The 18,011-nt window shown below is 44.5% G+C and overlaps 1 protein-coding gene across 2 annotated transcripts in view; it reads left to right on the top strand.

Moving 5' to 3' along the window:
• The window catches only part of LOC137332602 (F-box/WD repeat-containing protein 11), a 156,941-nt gene that overhangs the window by 73,888 nt on the left and 65,042 nt on the right, over nt 1-18,011 (top strand). For both annotated transcript variants that reach the window (XM_067996556.1, XM_067996557.1), the window contains 2 exons: nt 1,530-1,592; nt 10,223-10,445. In XM_067996556.1, the coding sequence (XP_067852657.1) occupies nt 1,530-1,592; nt 10,223-10,445 (286 nt within the window). The remainder of the gene's footprint in view (nt 1-1,529; nt 1,593-10,222; nt 10,446-18,011) is intronic.

Here is an 18,011-nt window from a genome sequence, read left to right as displayed (position 1 = left end):
GGGGAAAACCCACCAGTGACAAAAAGCTTTGGGAACCATTGGTCCAAAGTCACCTGTTTCTCAAACATACTACACTTATGTAAGGAATCTTGCAACACCAGGTTATAGTCCAACTGTTTTATTTGAAAATCACAAGCTTTCGGAGGCTTTCTCCTTCGTCCAGGTGATTACCAGGTATTGTTCTCTGAATATAAATGCGGTAATCTTCCATGGAATCCCACACTCGCTCACCTGACGAAGGAGAAAGCCTCCGAAAGCTTGTGATTTTCAAATAAAACAGTTGGACTATAACCTGGTGTTGTAAGATTCCTTACATTTGTCAACCCCAGTCCATCACCGGCATCTCCACATCATGGATACTACACTTACCATGTGTCCTGTTTCGGATTACTCATATACTGTATCCCAAAATATGTTGTGAAAGAAATCTATCTCATGCATGAATCAATACTTCCTATATATGGACACATTCAAGTCCCAAAGTTGCCTCAGTGTTAATGACATGGAAATCATCAGCCTCATTTGGGATGAGTTTTGTTTGGTTGGCATCTTAGGGCAGGGCTCCTAATTGTGTTGAGTTAAGTTCTTGCTTTTTTAAAATTCGTTCATGGGATGTGGGCGTCGCTGGCGAGGCCAGCATTTATTGCTTGGGCTGTTGAACTGCTTTCTGGAAATGGAGCCTTTTGAGAAGGGAGTGTAGGTGAGAAGGAAGTCTCCACCTAAAAAGCTCTTTCAGCAGGTCACATGTCAGGTATTGAAGACACTCACATTGTTGTCCATAGTCCGAAACCAAGCTCTGAAAATGTCCTAAGGTACTCTGGTTTGGGATTGTTCTATTAAATGTCTTGTATGTGCATCCTTCTAATAGACTCCAGAACTCAATGGGGGAGGGGGCAGGGACGAAAATTTTGAAATATTCAAGATAACCAGGACTGTGTCCATAAGTGTAACTAACTAGTTCTCTTGCTGTAGAGGATGCTTGGAGACCACTTGAGATTTTGTTTATATGGGTTAACATTGTTGGGTTTTGTTACTGTATTGTAACACGCTCTTGACTGTCTCTCTATGATTACTGTTATTACCTGTGTTGAAAGCTATGCTAATAGCATAGTGCAGACATGCTGATTGTATAGTTGGTTGTATAATGGAGTTGATTGAAGGGAGAGAAGCTTTTTGCCCTAATCCCCCATTTTGTAGTGTGGACAATGAAAGGTCACAGGTTTTTCCCCATCTAGCCAGTTTTCTGGAGTCCTGTCTGTAATCTCATGGATCTTTAATGTCTGTTACTATTCAGTAAGTCATTACTAACTTCTCATTAGCAAGCTTCACAACATAAATTACCAGGACTCTGTTTTTGCAAAAAATATCAGCACACCCACCAGGCTTGATAACGTGGAATAAGGTTTGTACAGATGGGTAGGATTCTGAGTCGTCTGTGTTTGTGAAACGCAAAACCCTCTGATGCATTTTTAATTTTCTTTCCTTGAGTAATTCCCTATTGTTTACATGTTCTGTTTCTTGCATTGCAGAATACATCGGGTATGGAGGATCAGAACGAGGACGAGTCCCCAAAGAAGAATACCGTATGGCAGGTAAGGGCTGTGTGCAGAAAACCATGAATACCATGGATGTGAATAATACCAAGTAGATTTGGGGCATACAGACCTTTCTCCTTAGTGAACGTTTTTATTGTACATTGTGGATGGCGGGAAACCAGCAGTGTACACAGGCCAGTGCCATTATCAGGCTGACTGAGTTAAGGGTTCTGGCGTCATGCTCTTAGTTCATCTCAAAGTAGCTCCCGTTGCCAGGGCAGACCTGTGCCCACCAGTCCTTCACCCTAGTGTTGTACAACTCAACATGTCTCTCCAGACAGAAGGACCAAATCTATAATTGTACTGCTGGGTCTATGAATATTTCACGCACCCACCAATCTTAAATCCTAGAGGCATCACTGCAAGCTGATAGAAATTTTGTCCTTCCAAACTTGGGTTGTATTTGGAGCAGTGTAACACTGGGGTAGGTCGCGATGGTGGCGGCGGTATTGGGAGTAATGTGATGTGGTTAATTAAGAGATGCTCAGCATTAAAGCATACTGGCTTAAGTATAATTTTACCAGTGGCAACTTGCATTTATATAGAGCTTTTAACGTAATAAGCACCCCAAAATGCTTCAGAGACCAAAATAACCCAGGCACAGCGCAATGGTGGGAGAAGAGTTATTGTTGGTAACTGAAGGCATGGACAAAGAGAGGTTTTGAGGAGGCTTTTGAAGGAGGGGAGTTTGGGAAAAGTGTTCCACAGTGTGGGGCCAAGACAGCTGAAGGCTTTGCCACTGAAGGTGAAAGAGGTTTCAGAGGTGGGGAGGCGGTGGGGCCGTGACCATAGAGGGACTTGTAGATGAAGGATAAGGATTCTGAAATTGTTGTGTCGAGGGAGCGACCGGAGGGGGCACATACCTGGGCGGCAGCATGCTCAAAGACTTGAGAGCGAAAGGGCTGGCGACAGTGGAGAGAACCGGGATCAAGGATGTGAATGTCGTGTTGAAGGGTGAGGGAACAAAGCTGGAGTTGAGGGAACCATTTACGTGGTCAGCAAGCATTGGGCCAAGGAGGAGTTGTTTGTGTGGGAGGAGGCTTAGTAGGGGGTCGAGGGTGCAGGAGGTGGGGAGCATAAGGATGGTAGTTATGAAGGACCGAGTGATGTGCAAAATGGAGTTGTTGGGGGAAGCTCGGGGCAGGAGAGGAGGTGACTGAGGCTGCTGAGTAGATGGGTTTGACCTTTGAGATGCAGAAATTCATAAGTTTCTATTTTTTTTTGTTGGAGGTCAAGATGAAGGGGGTATCAGAGGAAGAGGTTTGTTAAGAAGTTGCAGCACACGGGGAGAGGGGGATTGCTCTTGAACTGGAGCACTCTACTGCCATTGCCTTGCCCTGCATCCTTTTGTGATTTAAAAAAAAAATTAATTCTCAGGATGTGGGCTTCGCTGACATTTTTTGACCATCCCTAGTTGCCCTGAGGTTTGATACAGTTGCGTGACTTGGCTAGGCCACTTCACGGCAGTTGAAAGTCATCCACGTAACTGGGTAATGACAGCAAAGGACGTTAGTGAACCAGTTGGGTTTTTTTTATGATAATCAAACGGTTTCGTGGTCACTTTTACTGATACCAGCTTTTTATTCCAGATTTTTTAAACTGAACTCAAATTCTCAAACTGCTATGGTGGAATTTGAACACGTTATTGGGATTACTAGTCATTACTAGTATCATAACCACTTCACTACCGTACCCTGAGGACAGTGAAACACAGTATTGTGTTAGATGACTGTCCATCGGACCAGCTGTTCGCCAGCTTGCGGCTCTTAGATTTGAGGGCTGGAGTTGAGACTTGTACCCAAAGACATGGTGGGCAAGGGAGACAGTGAGGCATTTGGAAGAGATCAGGTATTGAAGACAGAAGCTAGGAAGCTGTTAAGCAACTGAGGTATAGCACTAGAGATAGGTGGAGGGTTAGAGGAGAGAAAGTTGAGGATATGAGAGGGTGTTAGAAAGGAATTTTCTTCCAGGGTGATTGTAGAGGAGAGCTTGAAGCAGGCAAGGCAATGTGGATGATGAGGAAACGTAGAGGTGGCTTTATCCAAGTTGGAAACCTCAGATAATGTGGCCTCTCACAATGACTCGGTCAAGGGAGTGGCCATGGATTGGAGAGTTTACTTAGAGAAGAGGGTAAGAGTACAGGTGAAATGGAGGAAAGGAGGTTGGCGAATTGAAGCGAAGGTTGAAATCACTCAGCTTGAGCTGTGGCTTGTTGCAGAGGCTGAAGGAGGAGAATTCAGCTAAGAAGTTGCTAGAGGACTTGGGGGGGGGGGGCAGATGGAAGACTTGGAAAAAGTGGAGGGGCTGGTCGAAAGTGAGGTGTTTGAAGGATGTGAAGGTACGAGAGGAGTAAAGGGACCTGGCGATGAAGGCCACCACCACCGTGGCGGTTAGGGCAATAGTAGGAGTTTAGAAATGGGATGTGAAACGGGTCCAAGAACATAGGCCCTGGAGCGAGAAGGGGCAGTGTCTGTAGCAGAGTGTCTCGTGTACTTATCAAGGCTAAAAACCTGCTAGAGATGGAGAAATCTGAAAGCAGGTTTAGACTCTCTTCAACCACCACCAGGCCCTGAATTCTGCCCCTCTTCTCCCAGCACTAGGCCAATGCCTGTTAGCAGGGAGAGAATCTGGGACCTGATTGTAGGTGAAGGGTCTAAATTTGAGAGTCCAGGGCCTTATTGAGGTTGAGGAAAGCCTGAGGCCTGCACTGTTGAAGGATGGTCCAGAAGTTGGCTGGCTGGTTTCTAATCCGGGGAAGGACCTGCCATGTAGCTGGAGATCAGGGTCCAGGGCCAACAGCGTATCTGTGGCAGCACCCCAAAAAAGCCCAGTGCCGGTACTGAGAGGTACTGCACTGTTCTATTTTGATAGAGTACTTATGAGCTGTAGGATATGTTGAAAAACGGATCCTCACCATAGTAGCTGCAGATGGGGTATAAAATATTCATTTTGGATTTAATGCATGGTTTTAACTGGAGCAGTTCATTCCTAATTGAGTGAATCTAACACTTTTGCTGCCTGGAGTTTGAATAAAAATCACTAGTGCTGCCTGGAAGCGTTTCCCTTTTGTTTGTGTTATTTATTCAGTATTTTACGTTGGAGGTTTGGTCTCATTTGTTATGCCGGTAGGTTGAAGCACTGTGTAGCTTCAGTTCAATTACATAAGTGTTCAAACCGCTGCGGGGTCTAATTTAATTAGAAAATGGCTGCAAACTATGTGCAGTCGGCATTATCTACAGCCACCATTCTGCAGCAATTCAGCGCTTAAAAGGGTGGATGGATGTGAATGAAACCTAACTCGATTTCAAGCAACCCTTATTCACATCTGCCAGTTTGGAAATTTAAAAATAATATTTTCTGTTTTTAAAAAAAACTTTGACATTTTCTGCTCAAGGTAAGGAATGTTGGTGACGAAAAGAAAACGAGTGTTGGAAATCTGAAATTAAAACCAAGCCCTGGGAATACGCAACAGGACCGGCACTACCTGAACAGGGTAACGGGTGGGTTAGATACAGAGTAAAGCTCCCTCTACACAGTCCCATCAAACACTCCCAGGGCAGGGACAGCAAGGGTTAGATACAGAATAAAGCTATCTTTACACTGTCTCATCAAACACCCCCAGTCAACCCTACAATACTCAGTTCAATAAATGGGAGCCATGCTCGTCACTAATTGCCCGCTCCAGCATGCAGGTGATGTGTGGCTTCTTCAGCAGCACCTCCCAACTCCACGACCTCCACCACCTAGAAGGACAAGGGCAGCAGGCGCGTGGGAACAGCATCACCTGCACGTTCCCCTCCAAGTCACACACCATCCTGACTTGGAGATATAGCGCTGTTCCTTCATCATCGCTGTTCAAAACCCTGGAACTCCCTACCTAACAGCACTGTGGGAGAACCTTCACCACATGGACTGCAGCGGTCCAAGAAGGCGGCTCGCCACCACCTTCTCAAGGGCAGCTAGGGATGGGCAGTAAATGCCGGCCTTGCTAGTGATGCCCACATCCCGAGAATGAATGAGGGGAGAAAAGAAAGATAGTGTCCCAATGAAGGACTAAAAAAAATATTGGAAGTTTAGTGGGGCCCAGCTCGGTCAGAGGGTGATTCCCGGTTTAGCTGAAGTAAAGCAGGATTACATCAATAAAGGCAAGAAGGCAGGGGTACTGAGCATCAGTTTAAATTAATGAGAAATAATTCAAAAATAGATATTAGGTAGAACCTTTTTTTAAACTGTCAACAATAAATATTTTAAACACACTGTCAGGTGTCATCAAGGCATCATTCGACCGAGTGTGACACCAAGGACCCCTAGTAAAACTGAAGTCAATGGAGATCAGGGAGAAAACTCCACTGGCTTAAGTCAACCTGGCACAAAGGAAGATGGCAGTGGTTGTTGGAGGCCAATCATCCCAGGTCATTACTGCAGGAATTCCTCAGGGCAATGCCATTGGCCCAGGTATCATCAGCTGTTTCATCAATGACCTTCCTCCATCATAAGGTCAGAAGTGGTGCTGTTTGATTGCAGTGTTCAGCTCTATTCGCAATTCCTCAGATAACTAAGCAGTCCATGCCTGCATCCAGCAAGACCTGGACAACACCAGGCTTGGGCTGATATGTTGCAAGTAACATTTGTGCCATACAAGTGGCAGGCAATGACCATCTCCAACAACAGAGAGCCTAACCACCTCTTGACATTCAATGGTATTACTATTGCCAAATAAGAACATAAGAAATAGGAGTAGGCCATATGGCCCCTCAAGCCTGCTCTGCCATTCAATAAGATCATGGCTGATCTACCTCAACTCCACTTTCCCGCTCTATCCCCATATACCTTGATTCCCTTAGTGTCCAAATATCCATCGAACTCGGAATTGAATATACTCAACGATACTATACGCATCCACAGCCCTCTGGGGTAGAGAGTACTAAAGATTCACAACGCTCTGAGTGAAGAAATTTTTCCTCATCTCTGTCCTAAATGGCTGACCCCTTATCTTGAGACTATGACCCCTAGTTCTAGATTCTCCAGCAAGGGGAAACAGCCTCTCAGCATCTACCCTGTCAAGCCCTCTAAGAATTTTATATTTCAGTGAGATCACCTTTCATTCTTCTAAACTCCTGAGAATTCTACTTAATCTCTCCTCATAGGATAACCCTCTCATCCCAGGAATCAATCTAATGAACCTTCGTTGCACCCTCTCTCTAAGGCAAGTATATCCTTGATGGTGAATCCACCACCATCAACATCCTGGGAATCGCCATTGACCAGAAACTCAACTGGACCAGCCACACAAGGGCCCACTCTCTACTAGAGCAGGTCAGAGGCTGGGTATTTTGCGGCGTGTAGCTCACCACCTGACTCCCCAAAGCATCTCCATCACCTACAAGACACAAGTCAGGAGTGTGATGGAATACTTTCCACTTGCCTGGAAGGTTGCAGTTGCAACAACACTAGAAGGCCAATACAATCCAGGATAAAGCAATCCACTTGATGGGCAGCCCATTCACCACCTTAAACATTCACTCCCTCCATCACCGACGCACCGTTGCTGCAGTGTACACTATCTACAAGATGCAGTGCAACAACTCGCCAAGGCTTCTTCCGGACTACCTCCCAAACCTGCAACCTCTACCACCTAAAAGGACAAGGACAAGGGCAGTAGGTGCATGGGAACACCACCTCTCAAGTTCTCCAAATTGCACACCATCCTGACTTGGACATATATCGCTGTTCCTTCATCATCGCTGGTCAAAATCCAGGAACTCCCTACCTAACAGTACTTTGGAAGCACCTTCACCATCAAGGCTCACCACCATCTCCTTAAAGGCAATTAGGGATGGGCAATAAATGCTGGCCTTGCTAACGATCCCCATATCCCGGGAATGAATTAATAAAAAAAGGCAAAGTAGCAAAGGCAGAAACTTTGGACTGCCAAAGTGAGGCTGAATGGTTTTATTGTGGTACAGGTATCTGGTAACAGCCCCAATCTGCAGAGTCTGCCATCATCCTGGGCACTAAACACTTACCAATCTATTTACACAGTTTTGGATAATGAGCTATCAGTGACCACAGAGCCCATAGGTTTAGTTGCAGTGGTTTCAGTGCTACATATATGGTTGCTGCTGTCAGCCCCAGTATCTTCACATGTGAAGCTTAGATGCTGCTTTCCTCGAGGACTAAACGTGTGTGAGTAACCCGTAGGCAGTCCAGTGGAAGTGCAATGATATTGGACAGTCTCAATCCAGTTTCTAGTGGGTGAGGGACTACAGTACAGTACGAAACTGCCCCTAATTTGGCACTAATTGGCAAAGTCACCCAAAGGCCACAGGGCAGGCTGGGGTAGGAAATGGAAGAAATATACTGGCACCAGAGGTAGTGCTCTACTGAGGGTGGGGGCTGAGACACGTTGGGGCAGATATATAAAGGGAGCATGGCTCTGCAGCTAGCCGAGTTTGATGCAGTCACAGGGGGCCTAAAATGGGAAGAGTTCCATTCCCCATCCCTCACCTAGATGAGCATAAACAAAACGTTAAAACTTGCTGTTACTATTGGCCCCCTCATTGATGACTCTAACCATTACTGGTTACAGTGTGGGGGAATCCCCATGAAAAGGGTGTAGTGTGGGGGGGGGGGTCCATGCAGCTCCTGGAACATAATCTCGTATCATTAGCGGTCTGGTTAGCCATTTTGTTTAAAGAATATGAACATGGACAGATACCAGATGGTCTTGAGATAAATGGGAATTTTGATGTTGGGAACATAGGATTAGGCCATATAGTCCCTTGAGCATTTTCTGCCATTCAATCAGACCAGTTTCATTTATCTGTCTTTGCTCCATATCCCTTAATACCCTTTACCTAACAAAAATCTATTGATCTCAGCCTTGAAAATTCCAATTATCTTAGCATCAACAGCCTTTTGGGGAAGCGAGTTCCAAGTTTTCACTACCCTTTGTGTGAAAAAGTGCTTCTTGATTTCACTCCTGAATGGCCTAGCTCTAATTTTAAGATTGTGCCCCCTCTGTTCTGGATTCCCCCCACCAGAAGGAACATTTTCTCTGCATCTACCCTATTGAATCTCTTTATCATTATAAACACCTCAACCTTCTAAATTCTCACTGCCTTAGTACCATGCAAATCCCACACCACAGTTGCCTCATGTAGAACTTTTCAGTGTGAGGGAACAGTTGTTGTTATTTCTTTCAATGATCTTGGTTTTCTTTTTTCCCTGACTTCTTTTAAAGGCACCAATTCATGCTGGGGCCTGGCTCCATGAGTATGAGAAGCCCTCTAATTTCTCCTCCATGTGGCCACCCTTCATGTGTGAGCACGTGCATGTCAGCAGCTTATTCGACCATGGGGACATCTCAGTTGAGCCCGACCCTGTCCTCGCTCAATATTCACACGTGCACATTTATAGCAGGAATCAGTGGGCAGTGATCAGGAACAGGAGCCCTGGCTGATGTATATTTTTTCCCTCTAGGTATCATCCTTGGTCCAGTTGGCAGCACTCTCACCTGAGTCTTAAGCCCCATTCCAGAGGTTTGAGTGTGCAATCTAGGGTGACACTTCAGTGCAGTACTGAAGGAGTGCTGCACTGTCAGAGGTGTTGTCTTTCAGATGAGATGTTAAACTGAGGCCACATCTGCCCTGTCAGGTGGATGTAAAAGGTCCCATGGCACTATTTAGAAGAGCAGGATAGTTCTCCCGATGTCCTGGTCAACATTTATCGTTCAACTGACACCACTAAAACAGATTATCTGATCATTTGTCTCATTGCTGTTTGTGGGACCTTGCTGTGTGCAAAATTGGCTGCTGTGTTTCCCTACATTACAGCAGTGACTACACTTCAAAAGTACTTCCACTGGCTGCGAAGTGCTTTGGGACATCCCGAGGTCGTAAGGCAAGTTCTTTGCTTTCTCTAGCTCAAGTGGGCGGGACAGTTATTGTGGCCTAATTGCTGACCTGACTGAGATCAGCTAACTCAGTGATTCTGATATTTCAATCTCATTTTCTGTGCTGTGCACTCCTGCCTCTCCTGCTGCTTGACCTAGTTTCCCGGTATAACACTATGGAGAGATATACATGACCAGATCAATACCGTGTCGGTCTCTCTGCCTCACTTAGGATGATCCCTTTGATGGTCTGCTACTGTGATGGTTTTTATTTTAAGTTATCACCTACAGGCACCGAATGCACCAAATATAGATGTAGGTAGGGTTTAATTTTTTTTTTGCTTAAAGCTTATATAGGCCAAGATTATAGAGCTGATTTAAATAGAGTTTATGCATATTTGCTTTAAATATATTGCATCTATTTCATATGCTTTGCTTCTTGTGATGTACATGTTTTCTATCTAGTAACGTTGTGCAAAAAAAGCACTGCTGATTTATTGGGCTCAGAAGTCCCTCAGATGTCTGGATTATTTCCTAAAAGCCAGTGTGCTTTGATAGATCTGAATGCTGCTTTTTTGCTCATTTTCTTCCCACTCCTTGGTGCAGAAAGTCTGCTGCAGTCTTTAAAGTGTTTAGCATTGAAGCATCTGTATTGATTTGGTCTGGAACTCGAATTTAAGTATCCATAATGGTTTTGTTTTTTTCCCTTCTCTTTTCTGCTTAATGAACCCAGATCACTAATGGACCCCCTTCTATGATCGTCTCCAGAAAGCGACCTTCAGGAAATTACGAAAAAGAGAAGGATTTGTGCATTAAATATTTTGACCAGTGGTCTGAATCTGATCAGGTAGAATTTGTGGAGCATCTAATCTCCCGGATGTGCCATTACCAGCATGGACATATTAACTCGTATCTGAAGCCCATGTTGCAGCGGGACTTCATCACTGCTTTACCAGGTAGGAAGGAGTGTGAGTGTGGTTCCCCAGGTGCTGTCTTATTGGTTGACCTCTGTTTTATAACAAATTTGAGAAACCAAAGTGAAGGACAAAAGCCCATGTGATACACCATCAAAGTTGAAAAGAGTAAAACAGGAAGCCCTGGTAAGTCATGAAGTGATCTCATGGCGCCAAGTTTGGGTTTTTACAAGGGTGAGGATCACAGGAGGAAGCGGAGACTGAGGGAGGTAAGGAGTTCCAGTTTTGAGGGCCTGGGAAAGAATGAATTTGAGAAGCAGACTGTGCAACGAGTCTGCACAGAGGAGGAAGGGCATGTTGGATGGTGTATTCAAGTTTGGAAGGAATGATAGAGGGAGGGGAATTTTTTGTTTTTCAGAGGGAAGAACAGAAAGGCAATATATGGTAAAAGAGCAGGGAGTGGTAAAGTGACTGAGAGAAGGATAACATTAAGGCCAAGTATTGCCCAATTATCTACAAGTAATCCGATGCATTACTGCTGGGACTGCGATGACATGGGGGTAATGTACAGTAACTTATAGTCTGTAACATTTGATAAATTGATCTTGGTTGGTTTTAAAAGTATGTGTGGGCCTCTTTTTTTAAAAAAAAAAATGAATCTCTCCCAAAGCATCAATTGTAAGATTGTGGTAGACACGAGCTCACTGAACCTCACAATCTCTGAACTCTGATTGCAGTGGTTTATGGTGACTACCATTTTTTAAATTGACAGATATAAGCAAAGGGCCAAAGCCCATTGTACAGGCCACCAGCAAGGCTGAACAGAGTGGGAGAGAAGATAAGGTAAATGAAGAAGTAGTGGTTAGTTGAAGCTAAGCTGGGATTTTAAAAGCCTAAAGATTGTAAGAAGGAGAGAACATCTTGTATTTCATAAAATTATAGAAATTACAGCACAGATGGTCATTCAGCCCATCATGTCTGTGCTGCTGCCTATTTTAAAAACATTTCACTGCCCTTTCCTGCATCCTATCATCCCTTTTCAAATACTTGTCCAATCCCCTTTTAAATTACGTTATGGTCTCTGCCTCAATAGCTACTTGTGGTAAAGCATCTAGGGACCCTTTATGAAAGAAAAGTCTTCTTACTCCCCTCCGCCCCCCCCCCCCCCCCTTTTTGTTCTTCTAATGGTCCTCATGGATATTTATGGTTAATTACAGTGGTTAGGGACCAGGTTTCAATGTTGTACCTTGTAATGCATTAACCTTGCAATGATATCCCTGAAATTATGGGTCTGATTTGGTTTTTGCACTTCACTATTGAGTTGTCTGATATTAGAGGAAGACGTCTAGTCTCAAAATAGAGTTTGTGGCATTTGATATTTCCAGAAGCACTACAAAAATATCTAGCAGTCTACACTTTTATTTTGGCACAGTTGTAATTTTGATTCTGTGTGCCTGCTCCAAGTGGTTGTACTACTAAATTCAATTGTCTGGCAGCAGACGCAGGCCTACCAATCTGAACCAAAACAGCACCAATACAAAAGTGGCTTAAAGATTTTTGCACGACCTTTTAGTTTAAAGCTCATCAAGGCGAGTGTTAGTGCGGAGGAATGCTTTTTCCATTTCAGGGCCATTGTCTGCCCCAAGTAGTGCCAAGTCGGGTACAACACAGATTAAAGGTTCCTCAGCCCCAACGTCAGGAGAACTCCCCTAACAGCATGGCATTTCCTACACCTACCGTCTGTAGCCTTTCTGGATCAGGGAGAGTTTTGTGCTGTAGGCCCATGCCTACGGGGAATTGGACTGATTCTGCCCAAACTTGTTTCATGTAGAACCCTTACAGCCAGCAGGGTGAGGAGCTGTTCATCCCATCAGTCTGCGTTTTGAATTGAGTCCAATTCCCAGAGATGAAAGGCTACTATCTAACCCACAGCGCCACCCAGTTCCCCAGTGTTTAGTTTTTCTTTTGACAGTGGATTGTTTGAGATTGGGTGTGGTTATGGTGACATGCTTGGTGTCAATGCAAGGTCAGTGCTTCACAGTGTCATTAAATAGTGTCTCACTTCCTGAAAGTCTGGTTTTTCTGATAAAACACTCACCCAGTGTCTTGTTGTGGACATTGTGTATTTTATAGTCAGCATGGTCACTGGGTTTATTTACTGTATTGGTTCCGATACACGTTGGGAAAAATTCCACTTCATCCAAAATGCATGAATGTTATGTGATACGCTTCATATGATTCTCATAATTTATTCCTTCAAATTGCTTCCCGTACCACCTGGTCCTATATAGTTCACAGTGCTACCTCCAGACACAATTCTGGTTCGGAATAACAACATGGTTAATTGTACCACTGGTTGGTTTTTCATCTCCAAATGAGCACAGTGTGAAAATCTCACACGCACTGTTCCAGTTTACTGGAGTCCCAGCGACAGCACTGACTGGGACCGTGGACGTGACCAGAGAACTTGGGCAGTGGTGGATGCATTTTGCCAAAGATCCAGGAGATGGCAGTATTAGCTGATGGTTCTCCCAAAACTGGCTATTTGAAATCCTCATTCATCTTGTGCCATGGAAACTGTAATGATATGGCAGGGCGAGAGCTTAAGCTGGTATGCAAGATGGAATCTCCAAAACCTTCCAGTTTAATATCCACCACAGCATATGGGATTCCTTTCTCCTGCGAGGAGCTGTCTGTCGAGCTAGCTTCGTTCAGAACAGCGAATGCAGGGCTTGGTTAGTGCTTTGACTGGACGGGGCTGGAATAACAGACGAATGCTACATTTGAGCCGATAGTAGCACACCCACATCTGGAGTCAACTGGCTTCTTTATCCCTTCCCCACCCAAAAGAAAACAAATTAAATCTTTCAGAATGTATGAAGCAGCAACTAATGCAGTAACCGTGCTCCACCAAAAAAAAGTACACATCAGCTCAGGCAGTCAGCCTCTAGAGGGTGCTGTTTACAGTATTAAAAAGAATCAATTCTAACTAATTCTAACAGTGAAAATTGCATTATATATGGTGGTGTATTCCTTCATTTTCTTCTTTTTTCTCTCTCCTCTCTCCTCTCCCCAAAATATAGACCTAGATAAACTAGAACCACTTTGAGATTCTTTGGATTAACCGGCTGATCGGGGCAAAGCATGGTGTCGGGCTAATCTAGTGCTCGAGGATGACTGCAGCTTGCTCACCTTGCAAGAAGGTGACTTGAGGATTTTGCCTTGCATCCCCACAGGATACCTGTCCTCCTCCCCATTAACCTCGCGCCAGCCAGGAGGGTGGGTACCACTGTCGCCGAGCGTTAAGCCCCACATGCGTTGGGAACGAGTACACCGGTGCTGAGCAAGGCGGGCAGTGCATGTTGCTCATGTTCCCAAATGGCGGCGCACGCACACCAACTAGCCCGATTTGTGTTTGGGCTTGTGGAACATTTATTTCAATGTGTTGGAGCATTAACATTAAGCAAATATTCTAGAAGGAAAACGGGTGACCAGCCAGAATAAGCATTCGCATTTGAAATATTTTATATCAATGGAAACGTTTCTGATGTTGAATATTAAGAGTGGGACTACAGAAATATTTAGAACCGTAGAACATTTCTTAAATTGCTATATTTCCTGTATATATAAACTGAAATATTGCTAGCTGTTTTCTTGAGTAGGGGGCAGACATGCTACTGCTGTCTTCACTGGGCTTTTCTTCAGCCTGCACATTTTTATATTAAAACCCTTTCTATTACACCATTCAAAAATTGGGAAGTTAAGAGTAAGAAGGGAAGTTGGATGGAGCTCCCACACCCCAAGGTAATTGAGGGCCAGTTATTGAAGTGAGCAGCATAACAGGGGTCAGGACTGGTAGTGTAGTGGTTATATTACTGGACTAGTAACTAGTAATCCAGAAGCCCGGACGAATAATCCAGAGAACGCAAGTTCAAATCTCACTGTGGCAGATTCAGAATTTGAATTTTTTTAAATTTAAAAAAAAGGCTGGTATCAGTAAAAATGACCATGGAACTTTCGGATTGTTATAAAAACCAAACTGATTCACCAATGTCCTTTCGGGATGGAAACCTGCTGTCCTTACCCGGACTGGCCTCTGTGACTCTAGTGGCCTACCAACGTAGGCGACATCCCATCCTGAGAGTGAATGAATGGGGAAAAATAAAGTGACCATTAGATGCATTTCCTGAAAGAGAAGAGAGATATGTGATTGATCTATTGGGGAAAAAAAGGGAACATTTGTGCCTAATTGCTTTTTCTGGGTTCCTGGAAATGTTTTTATTACACACACACTTTCCATCTAGATCAAGCTTCATTATAGCCTTGTAAAGCTTTATTCAAAATACTTTTAGCACCTGACTGAGATTTTAAGCAATATATGTGGCAGTGGATGATGACTGTTGCAGTTGGTCACTTTTCCTGGGGGATGTTGGTTCATACAGAGGCCAGACTGGAATGAGAACCATCTGCAAGCATGTTTTCTGAAATAAATTGGGTTCAATTGGGCATAGGTCGACCTGAAACTGCCCAATAATTGACATTAAATTGAATAAGGCAGAGTTAAGGGAGCTTCACACCGCATTCACTGTATCTGGGTTTGGGAGTAGTTGAAGCCAACACTGGGCACCTGAAATAGAAAATTGTTCAATTTTCTGTAGCAATGTTTCTCGACTTATGGCCATACACCACTGTTTAATTTTCTTCTTCTATGTAGCCAAGCACTTTACAGTAAGCACTGGATAGGAATGAGGGCTCTTGTTCACATTTCTCTCTGTCCTGTCTATGGTGACTGTGGGTTGGGTGCATTGAAGGATGCAGTGTTTGAATGAAATGGCCCTCCCACTGCAACTCTATCAGTCAATGTGACTAGCTTCAAGCAAGGATGTCTAACCTGCAGTCTCATGGCCCTGACATTTAGACCTCAAAACCCACACCACTTGGTCCTATTTGCGCTTATAATTCTTGTTTCTTAGTCCTGTTTGAATTTTATGGGCCACAGGGTTTGGAAAGGGCTGATCCTGATGATGTTCACTCATTGGTGTATAAATCCTAAATCCAAACGCAGTGTCAGCGACTGGATATCTGCAAATTAATGGAAACACGGATTTAAACTTGATGTGCTGCCCTTGGGGCTCCCATGATACCCACTCGTGGCCCATGAAAACAAAGCCTTCGACATCTCAGATTTAAGGCATTGAAAATGTAAGGGACGGGCTTAACAGAGCATCTAGATACCTCCGTGTTTGGTGGAAACAAAATTGTTTCTGTGGTTACGTCTGTTCAGTTTGCTGCAGTTCACCTGTGTTGCCAGTAAGAGATTAGTTTTAGTAGTTGGTTACCATATTGTGGTGCAGCTGAGGTCTGTGAGCTTTGACCCGTGCAGGATTTTTTTTTGTCACTGTGCTGGTGTTGAGAGCTGTTGATAGTAATGATCAATGTGCTGTTAGTCCAGGTACCCGATAGCAAAGGGGCTAAGACCTGTTTGTGAAACGCATGCTGTACAACTCTCCTTGACGGGAGGGATAGCCAGTGTTTGTGTGGATGGTGTTTAATCTGGTTGCCATATAGAACTGCCCAGGGTGATGCAGAATTTACCATGTGATGCAATAATGTTGAGGCAATATCTTTATCTGGCGTGTGTGTGGTATAGACCAGGAGGGTCCCAGGTTCGATCCTTGGTCTCTGTTAGCTGATGTCAGCCTGGGTAGCAGTTTGGGATCTCAATTGGCTTCCGCACCCCTGGGCTAGGGAGGTGAGAAATCAGCCCGAGTTCCTACTTTTGTGGATGCTGTATGGGATACAGTCAGGCTGTGGCGCCACCCACTTGTGACCAAACGATCCTCTGACCCTGTTGATGCTCAAATGAAGAATGGCCGCTTGGATACGGTAATGAAAGGCGACTGATGCAGTGGAACTGTATCCTTGCACAAGTCAGAACCTTCAGCTGAGACATACAGAACAGTAGATCAGGAAGTTTTCTACTCTTTGTTGCTATCCAGTGATTGCCATTTGCTAAGTGTACGGAGTTCATGTGAAGACAGGATCGGGCTAGCTGTGATGCCCTCCTGTAGTTAAATACTGATGAACACCTGTCCAGGCCACTCAGAGAGTGAACACTTGGGTGAGGTAGTGGCTGTGGAGCTGTACCGCAGAGTCAGCAACTTCAGGAGTGGGGGGAAATCCTTTTGTGGTCAGTTTGGAAGTGAGAGCCTAAGCCTGATTTATAGCATAGTTTGAGTGAGTGAGTTTTGCAGATGACACAAAACTTGGAAGTGTAGTGAACAGTGAGGAGAGTAGCGATAGACTTCAAGAGGACATAGACAGGCTGGTGGAATGGGTGGACACCTGGCAGATGAAATTTAATGCAGAAAAATGCAAAGTGATACATTTCGGTAGGAAGAATGAGGAGAGCATTATAAACTAAAGGGCACAATTCTGAAAGGACTACAGGAACAGAGAAATCTGGGGGTATATGTGCACAAATCGTTGAAGGTGGCAGGGCAGGTTGAGAAAACGGTTAAAAAGCATACGGGATCCTGGGCTTCATAAATAGAGGCGTGGAGTATAAAAGCAAGGAAATCATGATGAACCTTTATAAAACACTGGTTTGATCACAACTGGAGTATTGTGTCCAGATCTGAGCACCGCACTTCAGGAAAGATGTGAAGGCCTTGGATGGGGTGTAGACGAGATTTACTAGAATGATTCCAGGGATGAGGGACTTTAGTTACATGGATGGACTGGAGAAGCTGGGGTTGTTCTTCTTGGAACAGAGAAGGTTGAGAGGAGATTTGATCGAGGTATTCAAAATCATGAAGGGTCTAGAGAGAGTAGATAGAGAGAAACTGTTCCTATTGACGGAAGTGTCAAGAACCAGAGGATGTAGATTTAAGGTGATTGGCAAAAGGTGACATGAGGAAAAACTTTTTTACGCAGCGAGTGGTTAGGATCTGGAATGCACTGCCTGAGGGGGTGATGGAGGCAGATTCAAACTTGACTTTCAAAAGGGAACCGGATAAGTACTTGAAAGGAAAAAAATTTGCAGAGGATAGGGCGGGGAGTGGGCCTTTCTGGATTGCTCTTACATTGAGCCGGCACATACTCGATGGGTTGAATGGCCTCTTTCCATGCTGTAACCTTTCTATGATTCTGAGTGAAAGGTGCAGTAATGGGGCCATCGTTGTTTGAAACTCAATTGCTACATCCAGTAGATGGTGTTATTGTAGTATGGTACTGTAACCTGTGTAAAGTAATGTTGTAAATGAGTGGCACCTCTGGAGGTGTCTTGGTGGCCAGTTTCACCAGGTTGAGTCACTGGGCGATTGTACTTTCCCCTCAAGCATACCTTCAGGTTGGTTGACCAATGATCCACGATCCAGCTCGACAACCAAAATGGAGGCACTGTCGAAGCCTACAGCTTTTCGATGCAGTGAACACTTCTAAATGGGTTCCCATTGCATTTCCAAGCGTAAGCTGGAAAATTTCTGCTTTTCTGAATAGCCACAAACCTGTTGCTGCATTCCAAAGCTTGGGGGAGGCTTAGGTCAGGAACTACCTAAACTCAACAGAGTTAGATTGTTAATAACTTGCATTTCTACGGTGTTCCTC

The sequence above is a fragment of the Heptranchias perlo genome, chromosome 14, assembly GCF_035084215.1.
Source record: "Heptranchias perlo isolate sHepPer1 chromosome 14, sHepPer1.hap1, whole genome shotgun sequence".
Classification (NCBI taxonomy): domain Eukaryota; kingdom Metazoa; phylum Chordata; class Chondrichthyes; order Hexanchiformes; family Hexanchidae; genus Heptranchias; species Heptranchias perlo.
The sequence above is the reverse complement of the archived record's forward strand: the minus strand, read 5'-3'. Positions and strand labels throughout refer to the sequence as shown.